Source organism: Gymnodraco acuticeps, unplaced genomic scaffold (genome assembly GCF_902827175.1).
Source record: "Gymnodraco acuticeps unplaced genomic scaffold, fGymAcu1.1, whole genome shotgun sequence".
Taxonomy (NCBI): Eukaryota; Metazoa; Chordata; class Actinopteri; order Perciformes; family Bathydraconidae; genus Gymnodraco; species Gymnodraco acuticeps.
In genome coordinates this window covers 1,092,996-1,117,379 of record NW_022991584.1, presented here as the reverse complement: position 1 = coordinate 1,117,379, position 24,384 = coordinate 1,092,996, and the positions used below count along the sequence as shown (strand labels likewise).

At 40.5% G+C, this 24,384-nt stretch overlaps 1 protein-coding gene across 7 annotated transcripts in view; it reads right to left on the bottom strand.

The window, feature by feature from the left end:
* ppp1r13bb (protein phosphatase 1, regulatory subunit 13Bb) overlaps positions 1–19,660 on the bottom strand; it is a 40,318-nt gene extending 20,658 nt beyond the window's left edge. For 4 of the 7 annotated variants that reach the window (XM_034197720.1, XM_034197721.1, XM_034197724.1 and 1 more), the window contains exons 1-10: positions 19,302–19,660; positions 18,926–19,062; positions 10,324–10,471; positions 9,026–9,145; positions 8,170–8,240; positions 4,115–4,216; positions 2,720–2,894; positions 2,045–2,244; positions 1,352–1,516; positions 376–568 (exon numbers count right to left, since the gene is read on the bottom strand). In XM_034197720.1, the coding sequence (XP_034053611.1) occupies positions 376–568; positions 1,352–1,516; positions 2,045–2,244; positions 2,720–2,894; positions 4,115–4,216; positions 8,170–8,240; positions 9,026–9,145; positions 10,324–10,471; positions 18,926–18,934 (1,183 nt within the window). In that variant the 5' untranslated portion in view covers positions 18,935–19,062; positions 19,302–19,660. The remainder of the gene's footprint in view (positions 1–375; positions 569–1,351; positions 1,517–2,044; positions 2,245–2,719; positions 2,895–4,114; positions 4,217–8,169; positions 8,241–9,025; positions 9,146–10,323; positions 10,472–18,925; positions 19,063–19,301) is intronic. The other 3 variants (XM_034197723.1, XM_034197727.1, XM_034197726.1) reach the window with 1 other exon arrangement.
* Between the last annotated feature and the right edge of the window lie 4,724 nt (positions 19,661–24,384).

Below are 24,384 nucleotides of genomic sequence, written 5' to 3'. Positions count from 1 at the left end.
GAAAAGGAAGTCACAGAAATCAAGTGCAGGCGGAGAATTAACAAAGAAGTCAGGTAGGAAGGAAATTAACATTTTGGGCCCAGCAGGGAATTTCAGTCACAAAGTTTCCATGCAAGACGTGTTAAATGTGTAGTAAGACTTCTAACTCTGGGACTCCAGGATCCATCTCTCATCTGGTTTGTCTCACTGACTAAGTCCCTGCTTTCTTCATGAGGAAAAAGGAATAGAAATTCACTAATACTGTATCTTCAATTAAAAAACTTGGCCTAAAGAAAGTGTATCACTTCGTATCCACTGCTACAGTTGTTGTCTTCTATGACGGGCATTTGGGGGAAAAAATGCCTTGCAATTGTAGTTTCATTTGCTTCCACCAACCTGACTTGGTGCGGCCGTGGTTGGCTTGGTTATTGACGCCCAGAGTCTGAGGCTTGAGGGGATCGGGGGGGATGTTGTAGCCTCCTTCCTGTCGGCCCGGGACAGGCACCTGGATGTACGGCCCCACGGCAGCGACGCGGCCCAGGGTACCAGCAGCCGGCTGAGGGGAGGGGGGCCCGTTGGCTCTGTTCAGCTGTAAGAGAGATAGAAAAGATTCAAATATGATGACAGAGAAAACAATCAACATGTAGAGGAGATATAAGAGAAAGAGAAAAGCTCTTAATGGTTTGGGACCGGCCTACATTGCTGACTTGTCCTTTTAATAATCCTTCACAAGCTCTCAGATCTTCTTCTGCTGGGTTTTTAATGCACAGAGTTATACGCACATGAAAATAAGCAGCAAAGCTTCTTTATGCTAAGATCCAAGATTATTGAATAACCCAGCAAGAGCTATAAGAGATGCAAGCTGTGAGCTCTTTAAATGAAAATCAAACACATTTAATTTGGCTAAATCTGGCTGTAATTTCAATGTGTGTTTTCAATGTTGTATTATTCTTTATTTTGTATTTATATATTAAATAATCTTTGCAAATGTCTATGTCCATTTCCTCTTGTTGATACGTTTTGAATGTCTGAGCTACATCTCTTGTAAGAAAAGACTTGAAATATTATTAAAATTATTTTGCTGATTATTATTATTATATAATGATAATATATTCAATACAATAATACGGAAGTTTCTTAGTCAGTTTTCATTAAATAATGGCTTATACAGAGGAGAGAAAAAATGTTGTCTTTACGTTTAACAAGTCACATGTAATGTAATGTTTCCGTGAAGACTTGCAAAAGCTTAAAGAAATACAATTTGGTAAACATCGGATGTTCTGCCTTCTCACTGGGACAGGCGTTTGTCAGAAGCATTTGAACAAAGAAAACAGTCTTAAGGAGGAGAGGTGTTGAGCGCTCTTAGTCTTACAGGAAGGTTTTCTTTTTGACGTGCCTCAGCTTTTTTCTTGTAGAGACGTTCCCGCAGCTCGCTGATGCGTTTGTCCATGAGCGTCACCTCCATGTTGCGTTTGTTCAGGATATCCTTCTGCTGCTTCAGCTTGCTGTTCTGCTCCTGGTTCAACTTGTTCCGGATCTGTGGGTGATAAACGCAGACACGCATACAGATTCATTAGAACACATTTATACTGGAGATATTGCAGTAAAAACCATTCACTTGGATTTATTAAACTTATTCCGTTGCTGCCTTGAAACGTGAAATTCCTTCCAGAGATTATTAAAAGTCAATTTTATCTCATTTTTTTGTTTTTTCTAAAATGTTTTGATTTTTTTTTATACAACAATACAAAAATGAAAGATAAAAAAAAAACATGCTTCATCTGTATAACATATATAATAAAACAAAAATGATGCATAAAAGAAAAGACCTAACATCACTGCAGTTATTCATGAAGTAGTCGGAGACATTGCTTACAGCTTAAAAGGGGGTTCAATCAAATGTGGTGATGACTAATATTGTTGTGTTGATGTAAAAGCAGTTCAAACAAACCAGTTACATTTGGGGGGGGAATGAACACGACACAAGGGTTAAGTGGAGTATTAATAGACACCTGGTATGAGCAGCAGCACAAACTTTGTTCAACTTATTTAAAAAAACCGGTACCTGAAGCTCCTGGTACAGTTTGCGGAGCTCGAGGGCTGCAGCGCCGCTGACCTGGCCCCCCAGAGCGGTCTGAATGCCGTTGAGCTTCCCCCTCCTCAGGTCCTCCAGCTGCAGGCTGAGCTGCTCCACCCTCAGCACCGCAGACTGCAGCTCCCCCTGCTTCTCCTGGAACAGGCCGCTGACCTGCTCTATCTCTGCCGCTGGACGAGAGGAAGGAAGAAAAGACACATCAGCTCGTTCTACATGTTGGGAGACTCCTTCAACGTGAAAGGTAATGTTTATTCTCATATCTGGGTGCGATTAGGCTTTCTCTTGAGAGAGAATATCTGAGCATACATCATAATATTATTATACTAATATTATTAGTTATAAATGTGTACATACTCACATAAAGCGAGCTGTGTCCTCTACTCTGTAATTGTCTAACAAACTGTTTAGTTCTAATTATAGAAAAAAAACTTTAAAGAACACGAATTTAGCCTGAATAATTGCTTTATTCTAATTAAAGACTTGAGGATTTTTGTGGTGAAAAGTGAAAACAGACATTTAAAGCTTGGTTCAAAAAGATCAATAGAATCTGAGCAAGGAAAGACAAATCCCCTTAGTTACAGCCCTTACTGCATAGCTGTTTAAAACAAAGTTAGTTCATTTGTAAAAGGTTGCTAGTATACATACACAGGTTGCCATTGATGACCTTGCTGTAGTCCACCTGGCCTCTCATTGCCCGGATCTTCTTGAGCTTTGCCTCCTGGTTCTCCACGCGATCCTTCAGCTTCTGCAGCTTCTCGCTCTCTGAAACGGTTTGCTGCTGACGCCGCTCCTGCTGCTTCAGGTAGCGCAGACGTTGCTCCTTCAGAGGACAAGACGCGCGTTATTATAGGCAATAAATGATGTCGAAATGCATCCAACAGTAAAAGAAACAAACAGCTAGGAACCACCCCAAAGCTTGGCAGATATCTGTGTGGCAGACACACCCTGAAACTGGGCTAAATCTTTCTACTGGAAGTGAAATGCTGCCGTGTCAAAACTGTCTGAAGGCTGAAGAAAGGGTCCGATGACTTCATCTCTCCACCCAACTGAGAACTGCTCCAGTTAGGGTCTTAAAATAGGAAATGACAGGCCCAGGTTTCCAAATGACTGCAGGGCTTCATGAGGGGCCTACTTTTCAGATACCCCAACAATAGATGAATACGTCTTGCTATCTGCGGTGTACAGTGGGCTTCATCTCGCATGACTAATGTCGACTGATCAGCACTCCATGAGCACCGTGGTGAGACGTATCGCCTGGTAGACTCTGGTGGTGTGGCGGTATTCATTCCATTAGAAAAGGTACAATTGCCTTTCTAAAACTGGTCTGAGAAAGGTAGTATAATGTTCAACAGCATGCATAAATCACATGCTTGACAAAACACGGCAATGTCTGTGCACGAGTTGTTTTAAAGACTGAACTATGAATTCTGACAAAATGGACAATCCTCCCGCAATGATTCATACTGCCTCCCATCTCATTTGTTGTTACACAACGGTTTGCCCCAGTTTCAGGTCACGACGGGACTCTTGGGATGAGAGGAGTGCAACGAGAGTCCATTTTCTCTCAAACAGAAGGATGTGTTCTGAACTTACGTGGCCTTGGACTAATGCTTAGCCTTTGTCCATGTCCCAGACTACATGACATAATATCAGACCTTTACTGCGTTACACAACATGTGAAAGATACCTTGGCTATGATTGGTCCAGCTTAAATGTAGTCTGCCATGTTTCGCAGCCAACTTACTAATAGCACATCAGAAACCTTTTTAAAAGTCAAAAATAAAGTGTGGCCTCGGGTTTCCAGATAGCTCAGTGGTTAGAGCTGGTGGCCCATAGGCGTACAACGCTGCCTAGTAAGCTGGTACGAACATTCAGGCAATGTCCTCACCTCTGTCTCCCCCGTTCAACTCTATACATCTCAAATAAAGGCCATCTCTAGCCCAAACATTTAAAAAAAAGAATAATAAAAAAAACATGAGAACTTAACTTTTACACTTAAGGAGTGGACAATTTAAAATTAGAATATTGTCTGGCAGGTACCTTTGCGACTAGCATCTGCTGCTGAGCCTCGATTTGCTGCTGCTGCCGTGTGGCCATCTCCTGCAGCTCCGACAGCGTGAGCTCCACACGCTGATTCCCCACCTACACACACACACACACACAAGAAAAAGTCATTGCCACACTGAACCTAAGCAGGGTGGTCCTGATGTTTACAACCGAGCCATGTAGACTAATTATACATACGAATGTAAACAGAAAGGGCTGCTGCCTCGCTTCTTTTAAACCCCAATACACGATTTGTATTCATGAGGAGAAAGAATATTAAATAAATAAATATATATACTCGATTCTCGCTCTAGACAAAACATGATCATTTAGTAGTTTGGTTAAAGTTAAATCTGGGAACAGTTTGATTTCAGAATGAATAATACCTTATACATATAAATGATGTCTTGAAGATCTCTAACGTGAGATCCCATGCAGTGCCATGTTTCATGGTGTCATTTATTTATCAACTCACAAACACATTTTTTATATAATTGCAAGATGTATGCAGGAAAATACATTCTCCATTCAAAGTTATACGAGCTAAAAACATCACATAACCATTAAGAAACGGGATAGACAAAAAGAAGCCATTTGCAGAAAGGTTTTTTAAAAGATGCCCGTTTCATCAGCCGGAGACTCAGCTTCTTCCTCCACAACAAAGCTCCAACAAATCTCTATGATGAGACCTTAGCTATAATGAGACTCTGTTAGTCAGTTAGCCAGCAGAGATAACGGTTAAAACAGGCTTTACTAGGAAACATAAACATTTTCAATAAAATCCTCTTCTCGAGGGTGAAACCATGTGTTGTTCGAGAGCTCACAGAATAAAGGAAAACTGGAGATCACTTTCAATTCTGTTCTTCACCAAACTCTCCGTCTCCACACTTGTTATAAAACTAAAAGTAGTTTCTACCATCAACACACTGGCACACTACTCTGGATAAAACAGCATACGGAGTGAGAGTCCTCTCAACTACAAGCGGTTTGAAATGCTGAAGCGCCCCGAGACTTTGCCTTTAGGAAAGTGTGTTGAAAGAGGGAGGAGGCGAGGCTGTGAAAGTCATGCTTTCTGTTTTTCAGATCAAAATATCTATAATACTGGTTCAGATAAAGTGCTTTTTTTAAGACGTGAAGAGATTTAGAGTAGTAGAGGAAGGATGACGATATGAAACCAAATGAGATAATAAAGTGAAATAAACACGCAAAAGTAAAACAAATATACTGCTCTCACCGCTGATTGGAAGAGGCAGACATGTTTGTGACTCATCTTGTCTGGATAAAACATGCTTTTTTTTGGGGAATACTTTGACTTTAGTACTCATGCGTCATCTCATCTCCTTGGACACGGACAGTGCATTAGCCTCGCCCGTGTGGCTCACGCAGTGTTTTCCTACCTGTCTGGGAAGACTCGGAGGGGGGGGGGGGGGGTGAGGGGGGAGGCGACTCAAACCGAGGTGGAGATGGGGAGAGCGGGGGAAGCCACTGGCACACACACGCAGCCACGCTCAGATGCACACAGGCAACACTGCATCAGTGACAATTCACCCGAGGGAGAAACACACACTCGCCCTCAGACAGTGATGAAGAGGGAGCCGGAGAAACACCCGACTGAGCAGAAACCAGCCTCACTGAGGGGAGCCCACGCTAGCCACGCCAACAACAGCTCAGATCTGTACGGGTCCGAAATGGAGAGCAATCCATGATTATGGCTAAAATAATTATATTAATAAAATAATCCAAAAGGATACAAAATAAATAAATAAAACAGTTACTCATGATGACTATCACTGTCATTTTTTCCCATGAATTGATCAAGAGAATAATTTCAGCAACTACTTTGAAAATAGATCTTCTTCAAATTCATGTCTCAGATGGTTATTTGAATGCCTTTAGGTTTTTTTTACGAAATTATGATTTGCATTTTTAACTAGTATCCCACTTTCTATAGACCAAAATATTGATGGTTTAGTCAGAATAAATCTCTGCGGATTAAGAGTTAATACAAATAATCTTTATCTTTTTGACATGGGCAAATATAGCTGCGACTATCTTCATTATTGATTCATATGTGGATTATTTGATCATGTATTCAATGGATGTAGATCGAAGTCATTTCTCTCGTCAATGTATTTCCAATTGGGGGTTAGTTTGACCAAAAGTCTAACACCAAAGGTATTCAGTAAACCATCAGAAATGCAGCATATTTTTACATTTGAGGAGCTTGAACAAGAGAATATCTGCTTGAAAAATGTAGGATCAATTAGTAAATAGTATACTGGCAATCAGCAGGCATCATCAACTATGGAAGGTATATTTGTGATACCAAGATATATTGAAAATGTGTGTGATTGTTGTCGCGTTCCCTTGAGGGGTCTCTGCTCTTTACGAGGCAGCGTCCCTCTCAGAGGATGATCAGGAGAGAGAGAGAGAGAGTAGGAGAGAGGAGAGAGAGAGAGAGAGAGAGAAGAGAGAGAGAGAGAGAGAGAGATAGAGAGAGAGAGAGGAGAGAGAAGAGAGAGAGAGAGAGAGAGAGAGAGAGAGAGAGGAGAGAGAGAGAGAGAGAGAGAGAGAGAGCCCCTGGGTTTGGGCAGCAGTCCATGGAAAAGCCAAAGCAATGATCCTCTTAGGGCCCGTTTATATCATCCAGCGGGCCGACTGATATAATCCTCTAAATCAGATATTAGGGAAGAAACTCGGACACGACTGAGCCTCGGCACTTAGACGGTTAAGCAGAGAAGCTGATATTGCTGAACAAACTGTAGTGATAAAATCCACGTTTTTTAGACGTCATGCTATAGTGTGGAAATGTAAACGTTAGTTAAACAAGACGGTCGCTTTGGGATTTAATCAATCGCATATATCTGGATCCATAACAAATGTATGATCCTTCCTCGAAACAGAGTTTAAAGTTGTGGGCTTTCAGGATATTAAGAGGAATTCATTCTAGGGGCTTTTGTGCTACAGGATTTCTTCAACATACAAAAACAACTTCTCCATATCCTGCGTCGCTGGATTCTTCCCTTCACCCTTAAGGTTGAATTAGTTACGATTCCTTGACCGCAACACTTTCCTTTTTGTGAAATCTGGGACAGACGGTCAGAGAGAGAAAAGGATGCCACGCCAGAGGCGGCTCTTATCGGAGTCAGACACACATCCTGAAGCTAGAGCTCAGCCTGCACAACAGCGGGTACACCTGACAGGGAAAGAGGGCCGTGTGCAAAACCAGCAGCTCCGTAACACCAGGGTCAGTGATGTTACTCTCAGACAAGCTTCATATCAGAATCATATATTCAGAGACAGTGACACTTCTCCATCAGACCGTAGACTGGAATTCTGCCATTATTGTGCTTTACAATTAAAACCCAGAAATGCTCAATCCAGTAAACAACCTGACGGCGTAGGAACAGATGTAAAAAAATATCACATCAGCTGAACTCACAGGAAGAACAATGACCCTGAGAATGTACTTTCCAGTCTTTTAAAGTAAACAGTTCAGAGTTCACCAACAAATGATGCCTTTTTGTTGGTTTCTGAAAGCCACTATATTTAAAAAAAGGTATTTTTTTGCTTTTGTTGAACTTAAACATTTGTTATATTTAATGTATACTTTTTACAATTTTGTGCATGCATCTGAGGATTTTCCTTCGCACAATATGTGATGCCAAGACGGCTCATCAGTTTGAAATCAGGACGATATAAGAGCGAAGCTATGCTAATTAGATCCCATCCTTCCCTTTATCTTTGATGAATACAACACAGTATGCAGGAGTTTTACAATGGCACTCCGAGCATGTCGAAATAACATGAACCAAAAGTAACATTACCTAGTAGTCAAAGCTATCGTAAACAGGCTAGGCTAACTAGCTTCCACACTCCATTTGTAAGATAAACTAACTGTGTGTTCTCATTTATTGAATGCAATAAAAAACAAATATGTAGAACCTTTTTCAAATCAGATTTTGGGAAGATTTGATAATGACATTTAATAAGGACCCGAGTACATTTGTATTTTTAACATAATCTAGATGATGCTTATTGAGTCTCACCCCGTTCTCACTGTTCTTCTCTCCGCTGCTTCCACTTCTGCGACTCGTCTGATCCTGAGACTGCTGACTCCCTGCAAACAGAAACAGTCGCCATCACACACACAAACAAACAAATGTGCACACAGCCACAAACAAGTGCAGATTAAGAGGCAACAACCATTGTCAGGAATGGTTTGAAAATCCACTGACTTGATCGCTCATGACGGCGGCATTTAGAACCGGGACAAGCGCTGCTGACTAAAGCCGCTGTTTTTTAATAAAACAGATTTGATGGAGTAAATGATTTAAAACCTCACAGGAAGGGATAGCAAACTAGCAACTTATGCTGCACTTCTAAAAGAATCCTCAGATATTTTGAGGGTACCTCACTTTCTTAGTCAAGCTCCACACTTATATCAAATAGGAATCATATCTGGATCACGGCAGAGTGAGTTTGCTTCCCTGCCGCCTGTTGACTTTGAGTGTACTTCCTTTGTGTGTACTTCAACTCAAATCCAACATTTAAATAAATCCTACTCTAGGTCAGCCCCTGATCGTGTGCAGCACTGGTTTTAGCGATTGATTTTAAGCATGGGTGCTTTTTTATGTGGCTCTACTCCAAAACTCAAATGCAAAAAAGGTTCATGTCAATGCAGCGTTTGTGCGTGCAAAAATGTGGCACTGATTTATTCCTTTGACATGCCCCATCAAGTATTGATTACACTTTTTGAAAAAAGTCCCTTTGACTGACGCCACGACTAAAGCTGAGCAGCGAGCCAGAAGCGCTGTCAGGAATTTCCTGGAAAACAAACCCCACCCTCCATTTTCCACATGGAGAGAAAACGTCCAGACAGAGCCGACACGATAACACACACACCTTGATCGCTGCTCTCTGTCGGTGAGTCTTCGTGCCGGAGGAAGAACTTGACTTCTTGTTTCCGAGGCCCCCATTTCTGCAGATGTTCATACATCATGTGTTCGAAGGGGATCGCTCGCTCTACAGAGACAGAAAAGTAAAGAGTAGTTAAACACATTTGTCTCATGGACACAGCTGTCTAAAAAGGTAACAAAACACACCAGTAATAAGTTATCTGAAGCGCACTGAACACCTAGGTAAATATCTTGTTTGTTGAAAGTGTAAAAACAGCAATTGGTGATTTTAGAGGGGGTAATGCTGTTTCCACTGGCTTAAATAAGAGTGTTAGCCTTCCCTGTTCTAAGATGATTCCAATAATCTCAATATGGCATTATGGGATTAATTAGTCTACAACTATTATTGATTAAGCAAAAGAGCACATTTCCAAAATGTCAACGAGTTCCTTTTACCAGAAAAAGAAAATGCACGCACGGCAAAATGGCAAATAAAAAACATTATTCAAAAACATGTTTGTGGTTGTTTCTGTCAAACTGGAGGTCTCTACGCGGGATTATATCCTGCCATACATTTGGAAAGAACATGTACTAGTGATACAATATTGCAGTATGTAATGACGAAAGAACCCACAACACAGGCGACACACCTTTGAATGCCAAAGCAAACCTGTCTTGGGAGTGGAGGGGTTCAACTAAGATGATTGAAAAACTAATAAAAGTCTAAAAGATTCAATAACAACAGAAAAAAGGATGACTTTAGGCACATTATGCTTTAATCTCTCTGTATCTATCAGCATAGGGTTTGCTCAGATTTAAATCAAGTGATGAAATCCCTTTAACAATATCAAGAGGACACCGCTCTGTGGATAAAGAGAGACAGTGACAAAGACAGAGAGGTTATAGGAGGGACGGGGGGACGGGGGCAGACAGCTGCTTTGTCAGGCACCAGCCGAACATGATTGCATAACGCGGGTTAATAAAGCTCTTGGCCGGGATGTTGTTTTCAGCTGGGGAGTGGCCCCTCAGCAAAAACTGCTGATAACACCGGGTGTGTCAGCAGGGCTGTGGGGGTGGGAGCAGGTCGCTCGGGCCGAGTGGAATCTGCTGTGACAGAGCTGTGGACTGACCCAGCACGTAACCCTTTTCTGACCTACACATTGTACTTCAAGCATGTGTTCAAAGTGTGTTAAAAGCACTTTTTTTTCCTTATTCGAGGATGTGAGGTTGTCTAATGATTTCCCTCCTCCCAGGTAGTCGTGCAAGGCTCTTCTCAGAACCTGATCTTTCTTTCTGAGTTCTTACCGTTGCCTCTCCAGACCTCAGCCAGGTGGCAGCCGCTCTCCCCGGGCTCTTTGCAGAACTCCACGACATCCCGGCACGTCGTCTCAGGGGTGATGGGCACCTCCGTCACAGCCTGCTCCCCATCGCTGAGGTACACCGTCAATATCATCTAAAAAGATGGATGAAAACACACACAAATCAGGAAAGAAGAACATAAAACAGTGGCAGATCATACTGGCAGAAATTGACATACAGATGGCGTTACATGGAAATGTTGAAATATTACTACAATTTAGTTTTTGGGTAACACAAAGCCTAGTCTGCTGATGGGACACTTTAAACATCCACCAGGCCCAACTGTTAGCTTGGACTCATGCCTGTGCCTGCCACATTTCTGTGAACTCCTGTATGATTATGGCCTGCCGAAGTGTTAAGGATACACTGTTTAACCTGGGAGGTAAGACATAGCAGTGCAAGCCCCCACATGCTTCTGTCTATGCACACATATCAGTGAAAGCAGAGATCTAACACCCTGCTTTCCAAGTGCTCAACAAACAGCTTTCAGGCCGCGACACGTTGAGTGAATGAACATCAGAGGAAACTGCAGGTCTAACCTGAACACGTCCTCCTGAATGTGAGCTACTAAACGGCTTCACGTAGTAGCCCGGAGTAGGGATGGGAACGATTCATCGAATATTCAGGTATTCGAATATGAGTTATTAATATTTTTGGGAGAGATGCCTAAGTTGATTACATATTATCAAATTGAATAATTCAATGTATACGACAGTGCCATAGCTAAATGTGTTAGGTAACGTCTAAAGGTGTATTTTGCTCCGCTCACCGGTCCCTCACAGCGGGCCGGGCTGCGCTTGCTTGCTTGCTTGCTTGCTTGCTCGCGAGCGAGTTTCTAATAGCAGTTTGATCCAAAAAGGGAATTGTAGTTTTCATTTACTTGAAGCGGTTAACATGGTTAACAGACATTTGAGATTGTTTTATAGGGGAGGTTTTATTCTAAACTGAAATACGTACACAAAAGCAATTAAATAACATCATTTGGGATCAGGGAACATATATTGGCAATTATTTGGCCTTTTTAAAGTATTTGTATTCATATTTATTATCATAAATTAACGTCATGTTATTTTTCCTCCCTCAGCATATTTGCTCTATTTTTATATAATCTATGTAGAGCGTAGACCACAATTATGGTAATATCTATATGCTAATGAACAACTGTCTCATATTTAGACAAGATTGGTGCATATTAGAATTTACACACACACACACACACACACAACAACACACAACACACACACAACACACACACACACACACACACACACACACACACACACACACACACACACACACACACACACACACACACACACACACACACACAACACATCACACACACACACACACACACACACACACACACACACACACACACACACACACACACACACACACACACAACACACACACACACACACACACACACACACACACACACACACACACCACACACACACACACACACACACACACACACACACACAACACACACACACACACACACACACACACACACACACACACACACACAGGGTTAAACATGTCTGTAAAACCACTGAAAAAACCCTGCACATTTTCACAATTTGGCAATTCATTTTCTGGGTAAACAACTTTGTGGATCCTAGAATGAGATTAATCAGCTTCTGGTTGAATAAAGCCAAAATACAGGATGAGAGGAGCAGTGGAAAATGTCCTCTATACAAGTACTTTATACACAGAAAAAGAAAAAAGTTATGCCATAAAATGTCGTGTTCAAGGACAGTCAGTTTAATTATAGTTGCAGTCAGTTTCCCATCTGCCTTCGTTCAAGCTGCACAAATTAACTTTCCCTTTATTGCTATGAAATGTTTTTGGGAGATGAGAACAGACCAAATGGTTTAATATAAACCCCTTTATATTCAGTATTACAGAACATCGACATGATGCGTTTCCCTTCTGCCAGATTCTCATTGTTTCTCTCTCGGGGTTGAGGTGTGCCTTCCTGTTTCATTTGACAGTGACGAGCTCACAAAATAAAGTGCAGAGAGCCAAAATGGAGAGTACCTTCATACCAAAGCCAGGAGTTTGAAATGGATGTTCAAAATGAAATAAAAATGCTGGCTGTGTTTGAAAAGACTGAGTGCTATCATGACCTTCATGCATTTGAGATGCGGGTTTAGTTTAAGTAAACAGAGAAGGGAATCCAGATTTCTTATATTCCAGTAGCTTGCTTTTAACTAGCATAGCTTTTGCACATTGAAAAGGAACAGTTCCAGAAGAATGCAAAGAAAACCACGTAATCAAGACTTCAATGAAAAAGTCATATCAAAAGGCCTCTGTCATCAACTTAGTTTACACATGGTTCACAATGTCAAACCAAATCAATTGGCCCAAACCTACAGACCACTACACCTTACTCTGTGAAGTGTGTACAAATATGTAATGGATCAACTTCAATTCAGGCATTTACACCTGTATCACTTAGTAGGTGCTCCGATGCAAAGTCGCTCGTACATAACAAAGCCAATGAATGGATGTTCAAAATGAAATTAAAATGCTGGCTGTGTTTGAAAAGACTGAGTTTGTTCATTGAGATGTGAGTTTAGCTGGTTGTCAGTAAACAGAGTAGAAAAGAGAAAATCCAGATTTGAGCTGAGAAACAGTTCCAGAATGAGGCAAAGAAAACCACGTAATCAAGACATCAAATGAAAAAGTAACATCAAAATGCCTCTATGTCAAGTTTACACATGGTTCACAATGTCAAATTGGAGTCTACTATGTCAAACCAAATCAATTGGCCAAAACCTACAGACATTTACACACCTTACTCTGTTAAGTGTGTAGAAATACTTAATGTATCACTTAAGGTGCTCAAAGTGCGATGGAGTTTCCTTGATGCATAACCGTCTGTATGTGGGCCCTCAGGGTATATTTAGTGCTACAATGATTGTCACAGTATGACATTTAATATCTAAGTTCAGTTACTGTCTGGGCTACGTATAGATTATAACTCCGGGAGTTCCTCGGAGACAAAGTGACTCACCCTTTGTAATAATGCAGCGGAGTGATTCATGGACATTTTCTGCAGCAGCCTAACTGAAACATTATAATCACTCGTGCTTCGGAGCCTCTGCGACTTCACTCAGTCTATTATGAATCTGAAAGCTGAGATTTGGGCAAATTCGGGAACAACTGGATGTATGATAAAGTGATACGGTAGTCATGGCAATCTTAAATACTGTAACATCCACCTATGACGAGTAATGGATGTCATTTTTGGGACCCTATCTGGAAGAGCATTAACAGAAAAAAAGGAAATGGGGAGAAAATGAAAGTAAGCTGGGGGATGGTTATGCCTACATATTACTGATAGATAATTACTTTGCTAATCCCCCAGGGAAATTGGAGAGCTACCAGCTGCATAATAAGAGACAACATAGTACAGGAAGACAAATAATGAACACAAAACAACAACAACAGTGAGGCCAGTAACAACATCGGTTTGAATACAGATCACAATGAAGCCACTATTGGAATTAGTTTTGATGCATCCTTACACACATGAATCACTACAGCAGGGTTTAGTCAAAAACATATTATAGGCAAGACATGTTGTGAAATATTGTAACACTAGAAAGATATCTATATATAAATAGGGCTGCAGTTGATCATTATTTTCCTTATCGATTAATCTGCAGATTATTCTGTAGACTAACCAACAATCATTTGGTCTGTTAAATGTCAAATGTTTTAAAAAGTCCAACCTAGTTTCTCAAAGTCCAAGGGAATGTCTTGTTTTCTCCTTCCTAGGCCTATAAATACTAACTTTTGCTATGATATAAAACAGAAACAAGCAGACATCTGCTCATTTAGGAGGCTAAACAAAAACCATTTTTGCATGAAAATGATCAATTATCATTTATTTTCTGTCGACCCACTAAGTCAACTAGTAGATGCAGTTCTGAAAAAGAAGGAAACTAAAACAACCCAGCTTTTTTGATAACACCAAAATAATCCCTTGGCTGCAAATGTGGGCCTATTTGAAAACTAATCATTAAAAGCCAACACTGAATATTCTAAGCTATACCTCTGTCACAGAAATAGAAACCACTACATCCTGCGAATAAGCATTCAGATGCTGACGGCGTAGAAAAGACAAGCTCCAGTGATCCAGCTCACTGACCACTGGAGGAATACCAACCGCCCGCACTAAGTTGCGTCTGCCCATGGTCGTGGCTCTCTTCACTGCCCTCCGTTTCCTCCTGACCTCCTTCTTTGGTGGCCGGTGGTGCTCCTTTGGCCAAATGGGATTTTCCTTGGAGATGCTAACAAGGCCACGCAACACTATAGCGACAAACCGCTTCATCATAGCACTGCCGCTCTCGCAGGCATGAGACTTAATTGTTATGCCATCCCGAGCAGACCTCTGAAACCGACAGCGGTGCGTGCATTTGTAAAGTGCTGCAGAGGAGACTTGGGAGGAAGAAACACTTGCTGTATGTGTAATTCGGAGAGGGAGGGGAAGAGAGAGAGAGCAAGAGGGAAACAAACGGTAAAGGAGAGAAAGAGAGAGGGACCGGGATGTGGAGGAGGGTGCCGACTAGTCCTTCGATTGGAAAGAAGTCCTTGTGTTGTGCCAGTGGCTGCAACACCAACGACTCTGTGCTAATGAGAATACTTTGGCTGCAGCTCTGACTGGCAAGACGCTCAGGACACTATGATGAGACAGGAAGAACATCATCCTTACTCTCCATGTTGGCTGAACACAGGGCGTCACAATGATGACATTTTAAGTGATGATTACTTGTGATACAAATAATTGCAATTAAAGAAATATTGTCTTGTTTGTCAGTTTATACCAGACAATTATAATGTCACAAAGAAGGGGTTCGGAGACTAACTTTAACCTATACTACAAAATACTACCAAATGCAGCATACATTTACTATCTGCTTCAGTCCACAGAACTAATGTGTTCATCACGTGATGCTATGGAGCCTGAAAGCCGTTTACCATTGACTTCCGCTGGGAAGGAGAAGTCAGCAGCCATTTTTCTTTGTTAGGTGAATTACATTCCAAGTAAGAACACTTAAATATCTCTTATTAAATCATAAAAGTTGTAAAATACTGGATGCAGTTATTTTCCTTCCTGTTAGTGAGCTTGCTCTGCAGATCAGGGTCGTTTTAAACCAAACCCTGCTTTGAAAGCTGTATCTAGTTCCATCCATCCATTTCATAATAGATATGAACCTTATTTGCTTTGTATTTGTTGCCACATCGATACCATTAGCTTCAAATTCTTTTATATGGGAATCAACAGTTAAATGATCGCAGTCAGCTCAAATAATCCCCATCAGGCGATTATGTAATAACTGCGACAGGCCTAGCTGTACATGTATAGAAACATACAGCGTCCCTTCAGCCTGATGCTACTGTGGGCATCATCAGGAGCTTTTATCATTTACCTCCTGAGAGGGAGAGTGGATGCTTGGCTGGCTTCATCTCCAGCAGGATGAATCAAACAGTCATTTTCTTTCACAGATCCTGTCACTCATTTACTATTAAAGAGGAGGTATAGAGAGGCGAAGTCCCTCCCTTTCCGGGGGGGCTCCATGGGACCTTATTTCGGGAAAATTATGTATTGAAGTCAATGGAGAGAAAAAGATTATCTTTCGATCCCGTTTGAATTGTGCCACGAATTACACATATGATGTTTGTCAATTAAAAAGATAATTTTACAAGTAAAAAAATAAATAAATGTGTCGTAAACCTGTGAAGTAACACTTTTGTTGTGTGAAACCGCTCAATGAACTACATCTCCCGTCTCGCACCGCCACACCAAGAAGGCCGTCACGTTGGCACATTTCACTTCTTTCTTTCAGAATGAGGCGAAAAGTATTAAAAGAGGTGAAAATCACTCCAAGCCTGGGCATGTTGAGAGCTGTACATACACACAAGGGGAGTTAGTCGGTTCCGTAAGAAGAGCCAGCATGCGGGACCGGGATTCGTAGTCTTTCTAGTTGCGTATTTTTCATAGTCTTATATTTCAACAGTTTTACGACAAACTGTGACTTTTTTGACACGGAAATTATTTAAGATTGACAAACATCATAATTCGTGGCACAATTCAAACGGGATCGAAAGATAATCTCTCTCCCCATTGACTTCAATACATAATATTTCCGAAATAAGGTCCCATGGGTCGGAAGTAGAAGGGCGGGACTTCGCCTCTCTATACCTAAGATGAATAAAGAAAGATCAAGTGCAGAATATTGCTTCCTGAGAGCAAAACCCTTGAACTGAAAACGTCCACAAATGCAACGATTGAAGACATTGCAATGAAATAAAGATGGAGTCCACTTCTAAACGTATCTACTCATATTATGCCAGAGAAAAAAACCTTACAGTAACACAGTAAGATAAATGAAACTAAACACAAGCTGAATTGTGTGAAACAACTAGTAGCTTAATCATAGCTCAATCCAAGACAGCTATAGAGTGGGACATGAGGAGGTTGCCTTTGACATTTTTGACTAATATAAAAACTGCGGCAACATATTCCAAACACTCAAGATGTTAATGAACCATATAGAGGCAAGATGAGGTAATGATGTGGAATAAACTGAAAGCCTCATAGAAAACTATTCAGAAAATAAATGCTCTTCTTACTTCCATTGAAAATATAAACCTGGACAGGGCATGGGAACAAAGAAGATGTCATCTACTCTTTAAAAAAAAGGATGTGTCCCTGTCCCTGACTGAAAGCTGACTAATGTCCATGAGGGGAAGAGTCTAATTAATAATGCATATTGATTCAACCAATATAAAAGGAGATCTAGCCTTTTTAATAAATAAAAAAATGACTATTTTTAGAAATTTGACAAAAAGGATCTGACATTAATAGTCATATATTAAATGTATGGCGTTTTACTGTTTAATAGGGAGTGCCATCTGGCTGAGCTGATGTCCTTTTAGAACAAGGTCACGAATACCACCTAAAAATAGTATAAGCGACAACAAGATGCAATGTTTACGTTTTCCTGTAAGTCATGCTCTGCCCGGCTCGCTGTGTGAGATTAATGCCACTTGACAATCTACTCCGCTCCGAAGTTCCCCTCAACAACAGAGCATTAGTGGACGCAGCCACACAGACCTAGATCTGCCGACGTCTCATTGGCTGCCCGAGTCACGCGAGACCCGAGTGCGGGGCTGCCTCTCTGCTCCACTGGCTCTTTGACTCTGATAGCCCGGTGGTGCCACAGGGTACAAACGTCTACAGAGGCGACCATCGCAGTCCCTCCTGAGAACTCTACAGCGAGTAGCTTCTCTGTCGTCCTGTACTCCTGAAAACTCTCAAACGTCACCGCGATACTGTATTTTCACTGGCCAAGAATCGCCTCCATATACGACTAAACCTGCTGTAAACTTATCCTGCGTCTGAGTTCATGTTCACACTCCCTGAAGGCCAAAGAGGCTGCTATCACTTTACCCACAATACACCACAGCATTCTCAGCACGACAGATAACAAAAGAAGTCTCAACAAAGCATGACTCCTATAGTGTTGCCGTTCAGGTATTCTACTCTTTGTCACAGAGCGTCTTGTACGATAACACCAGGGAAAACAACAGATGGAAAATAGTTCTACTTCATTTATCATGCAAGAACGAAGCAACGTTATTCAACACAAATGCATTATTAGAGACAATAGAACAGGGTGTACAGTAAACCTGTCCCGATATACAGCAGTGTAAATCAATAATGCATATAATTGCAGGAAAATGTATTCTATTCAGTGTTGTTAAAAACACAAACAAAATGCCAAGCCCTGTTTAAATGTCCCCTGCCGAGGGGCCTTGTAACCATTAACATGAAAAATGTAAGTCCAGAAAGGAAATCAGCTGAAGTGATACTGTACAAAAGATTAGGCCATTAGTTTTTTTATTTCCAGGATAGATACAGATGAGTTGGGTGGCAGAGGGAAAGGAAAATGGACAGATATGAATCTTGCTTGAACTTGTGAGATGTACGACTGTACATTGATAGTCAGAGTGTAATACTACGCTATTCATCTTAAATCGGTTAACCATCAAATTGTTAATGAAGACCCCCAAATGCTATATAGCAATAACTACATGTGGAACTATTCCTATTACTGCATAACACCTCAATCTCCCCACAAGTAATATGTTATGCAAATGTGCCCCAATATACCCAATCATTAATGTCATGGCACTTTTATTTATTTTTTTATAAATAAATGTATATATTCTTTAAGGTTAAACCTGGACCATTGGAAAGACAAGAATGTGCCTACATTGTTTTCATTTCTAGATATGTTTGATTTATTTGAGTAAGCCCTGTTTTAAGGGATGCATTTTTATTTATGCATCTTTTTTGTTTGTTGTTTATCTTGCGCAACATCAGGCAGAGGTTTATTCATGAATTTAAAATGTAAATGTTCCTTGAAAATAATAATAAATGGTCTTGGCATATATCATGATATAATAAAGGAACAATAAGTTGCATTTAAATGCCAGGGGTGCAGGGTGTGAGGGGACTTACCGGCATCATATTGGCAGCTCTGATCAGAACCAGGGGTGCATCGGCAGGTGTAATGACGGCTCACCCTGTTATCTTCAATGGCACCTTAGCTAGTTTTAGTTACTCCAATGTGTCAACCAACTGGGCATCAGTCCTCTCTGTAAACCCCAAAACAAGCTGAATGAATATAGTGCTCTAAAACTGAGCAGTGAGGAAAAACAGCAGCGAATGCTATCAGCCACAGACGTGCAATTTAAATGGCCCAGGCGTGGCTCGTGCAGCTGCTGCTACAAACAAGCCTGGCTGTTAGCTCGCAACGCAACGCTGAGGCGATTTAAAAACAAATGACATCCACAAACTTAATAATACTGAAGCCCAACACATTAAATACACTCACCAATGTCAGAGAGAATGCATTGTTTCGGGGAGTAAATCTTAGCTACGTTACTGTTGAAGACACGTAGCTAGCCGAGCCAGCTGTCAGCCAGCTAACTCTCTCCGGAGGTGCTAGCAGTAGCTGCTCTCCGAGGCGGCTAAAGGACGGTGAGCCACAAGATATCACCGCTCTCGTCGGCCCTTCGACTCACATTTAATGCACATCGGCACCAGCTATCGATGGAGTATGTTGCAAGCACACGACAGAAGAATAAATGTCCCCCAGATTAGGTTAAGTTGGCTTTTTTCGAACGCAATGAATCATCGTTAGCAGGCTAGCAGTGAAAATACAAAAAATAGCTGGAGTCCAGTTGTTGACGGGGGGAGGGGCGGGGCTTCACCGCAGCAGCACAGCGTCAGGTCGACGTGAGACGTCAAGAATCTGACGTCACCAGCAAGGATACCAGCTGCAGGTGACAGTGTTACTGCTTTTACAAAAAAAGAGAGAAATAAATGTATTAATTATTTACATGATAAACCAATTTGTCATTTGTTATTTAAAAAGTTTTGGTGTGATGTTGAGGACAAACGATACAACTTCAGTATGATTATACACTTTAAAGGTGATGGATTTTATACAAATATTGTCTTATTTATACAACTAGGCCTGATTTTATTTTTGGGAACATTCACAAGAAGATATGGACTGACTCTAAACCAAATGTTGCACATTCATACCTAGATTTACAACACTATGGCAACACTATCAAACATATTTTTTTTAAAAGAAGGCAATCAAAACCAAATGTGTATTTGATTAATATTTCATTTGAAATGTTACCTTTAGTTTTTTCACCAGTTTCTTTCTTTTTTAATATTTAGTTTTTTTTAACTCTGTATAAGTACCTATGTACCCCTGAAGTCAATATTTTGTCTGCAAATAATGTTTGAATAAAGGGAAATAAAACACATTATTATTGCCTGATTATTTGAAAAAATAGAACTAATGTTGGATCACACTTTTAACTTGATGTTACCCATCTAACATCCAATTCCTTCTTGTTTTTTCTCATTTACATGTTGTGCTTTTAGGTGGCATATTCCTATTTTCTATCAACAATGGTTTATGGGATATTAAATAAATGACCTGACAATTCATTTGTTCTCATACTTGATTAGAGAAGGCTTTATAAGTATTGACAGCCAACAGCCGTAAAATCACCAGATAACATGCACACATTTTGATAGATAAAAGACTTCAAATGCATGTGGCCACATTTATTATCTTATAACAGGATGAAACCCTCTGGATCTGAGTTTCAAGGGGCTTTCAATAAGCTCAATCTTGCAGGGAAAATAGCAGGATGATGCATTTTTAAAGGGTGCCAACAAGTTGTGCTGTTTTTGTAGATTTAGAGAAACATAAAAAAAGTATTGGTCTAAGAACTGATATATATATATTTGTAATGATGTATGACAGCTTCTTCTAGACTCTGACATGTTTTGCTGTTGATGACGGATGTTATAGTTTTGGACACCTTCTTCCTCAGTTTAGCTCAAGATGACACAACGCTCCCTTTTCAATCTCACTACTGACATATGACAAAAATATTATAAAAGGATTGTTTGCAACCCTGAAGGGACAAGGTGTGTATATCTGTATGTTAAGGTTGAAATTGAATCACAGTATTATAGCAGCATAATAATGTCAGAGAGGATTATGTTTTATGATTTTTGCCTTCAAATCTTTACATACGTAATACAAAAAAGTTGAGATTCAGCTTTTAAAGCCTGTAGGTTTTATGGATCATAAAATCATGTCAAATGAGAGAGTTGAAAGTCACAGTAGTGACTCCAAGTGGCGCACAGAGAGAAGTGACACTGTAATGTAAACCAGAAATGCATTTTGACAAGAGCCATTACTCTTATCTTATATCATTTGAGAACCCTTTAAATATCTATGCACACCCTGCCAATTTAAAGTAAATATTGACATTTCTTCATAAAACCCTTTACCTACAGTATTCTCATGAGTTTTTTTTCTCCAAACAGTGTTCAGACAGAAACTGAGAAACACCTTAGAAATACCTTGAAAACATTGACCCATGTCGTTAATATTAGGTAATTATCAAGGATAATAAAACCATTAAGACTTTGTCAGAGAGGATTCCTTTATTTGGAGCTTCTCGAGATCTTTAATTACAATTCAAATCAGATCGGTTGTGACAGAAAATATGAAAAGGTATAAGCAGCTGTTTCAATTGATGAAGAAAGTGTACACACACAATCAAAAACAAATGTCCTCCATGGGGAGGAGGAGCAAACTTTGAATTTACAACAACCACAAGGGACAACCCGTACTCATTGTGCCTTTAAGTGCTATGACCTTTCAGGTTCACAGTTAATTCATTCCAATACAAAAGGTAACAAAACAAAATGCAGGTTATAGTCAGTAGTAATTGTAACATTAAGCCTCTCTGAGCTCTGATGATACGTGGTTTGCCCTTTACTCACGAGAGGTCAGCCATTCGGTGAAACATTTAATTAAACCAAACTATTATTATTATCATTATTTCATTCAATCACTCAGTTTACATTACATTGCATTTAGCTGACGCTTTTATCCAAAGCGACTTATAATAAGTGCATTCGACAAACTAGAAGAAAACAGAATCATATAGGCCTAAGTACATCAGGTTTCATAGAGCCAAAACATTTCAAGTGCTACTCAACTGGCTTTAGATAAGCCAGCCCTTTATTAGTATATAAGTGCTTAGTTAGTATATAAGTGCTTAGTGTTGTTAGTAATTCTATCGCTCGAAGTGGAGTCGAAAGAGATGTGTTTTTTCAGTCTTTCTGGGTCAGGAGGGGACGTATCCTCCTGATGTTGTAAAGAGTGTATCTGTAGCAGCGGGTTGTTGCCGCGATGTTTGCAGTGAAGCACAGGTTGTTATCTAGGGCAGGGGTCGGCAACAGGCGGACCGCGGTCCGGATCCGGACCCATACGCCGACCTATACGGACCCGGAGCTATAATCAATACATTAATACGGGATTTTTCGGCGCCTCCCGCTTTTTTAACGCTGATTTGGGTGACTTGTGTAATTCGTGGAGAACCGAAGAGTTTTCGTTTTGGGGGTGGGGGGAGGGAGTCCGTCCGTCAGTCCGACTGACCGACAACTTCTCACTTCAAAAAAGAAGAGAAAATCTAGACCGCAACAATAATTAAACAAGCGAGTACCTGTTTTTCCTGGCCAAGGACAGGTTCCTTGAATACAACATAAGCGTAACGTGTCTTCACGTGGTATGTCTCCTCTGAAAGGAGTGCTGAGCACCGGAACGCCGCTCCATCCCTTAACATATTGCAATACCCATAAGGAGCCGTACACATGCCGCAGTGTTTGCGTGGCTGTGTCTTTAGTTGTAAGCACAGTGGCGATCTGTTGTTATTAGCATCTGGTTAGCTAGCTATGCTAACGAATTTAAAGAGCTTTTCTACAACCAGGTGGAAGAGAGCTATCTCCTGAGAGGCTCAAATAACCTCAGCTCAGTGAGGTTAAGGCACACCTTGATATGATCATTATAGTTATTAATGAGACTAAATGAAAAACAGGTATAAAATACTATATGACAGTAACAAAAAAGTTGTTAAAAAAACAAAAAAAATAACAAGAATAGAGTTTAAAAGGGGAGTGATTTGTAAAATATCCAAAAAGAAAAATATGCTTACAGTTCTGTTTCATATGGGTGTTAAGAGATGTATCCATAGATCTCTTAATGTTGCTCTCAAAGTGCACCAGATTGATGCTTTTAACTTCAATATTTTAAACAAATCTTCCCGGGGGAGCATGCCCCCGGACCCCCCTAGAGGAGGTTAGGTCCCCCCCCCCCCACTTAAATTATGTTCACATGGATAGGATACTAAATACATTTGCACACATCTTGTGTCCATATCTTTCTGTTTTGGTGGTCATGCCACACCCTGCACGTGCATGCATACGTGAGTCATGGTGAGATATCTGGATTGGTTGCTTTTTCTTTGCACAGCATGAAAGAAAGGTGAAATGAATGGGCTGTGATTTTAGTTTTTTTAAGCAAAAGTTGAGTTCAATAATTTGTACGACCCTCGGAGGATGTTGTAAAAATTGAAAGGAAAAAGGTTCCCCACCCCTGCTGTAAATAATAATAAAAACCCTTGATTTTTAACTTAACATCTCTGTCTGCTATTGATCTGAGTATATTATAAAGAACAGTTAATTGAAGCATTATAGCACAGGCATTTGTCAGATGGTATTACGCTGTTTTTTTTCGGCTTCGAATAGTTCTCTCTTTTTTCACCATACCTGTGTTTGCATCACTGTAACCAATGAGCACCTGCATGTGTGTGAGAATGGCCCTGACTCCATGTCGGCCCAGATTTACAAACTCCTGGCAGGACAAGCTCCAGCTCAATTCTCGCACTGAATAAAACAAAGTGAGTGAGGGACTGCAATATAAGAAGGAAAGAAAGATAAACTTTAAAACTGTTCAATTGTTATGATGTAAAGACTGATATTGTTCTATAATCGGCTGAAACTGTTAAGTCATGATGTGAAACGGTTAACAAAGAAAAAGGGACACTCAAGCTGCTGCTACACTTCATTTTATTTATCTAAAATTAAGCACTTTTAAGATGCACATATTTTCAAAAGCTATTTTATTTATTTTCTCTATTTTATTTGTAAATGCAGCCCGAGAGGAACATTACACATAGCCACAGTATTTAAGTAATGTTAATTGACAATAAATGTTTTTGAATTGTACTTTCTTTATTTGATTGGCAGTCAGTTGTTGATTACATGCAGACGTTGATAAAGCTACAGGTCACTTCAATATATATCACACTAATTCATGAAGCAAGTTAGACATTTTGATGTTCCGGACCTTTGCATGGGGAGATTTTCTCTCCTCGTTGAATTTTAGTTGAAGACCCCTGATCTAGGGTTTCAAAAAAATGGTCATGAAGGATTTCATGACCGAAAGAACGAGATCGCGGATACAAGTGGCCGAGATGGGTTTTCTCCGCAGGGTGGCTGGTGTCTCCCTTAGGGATAAGGTGAGAAGTTCA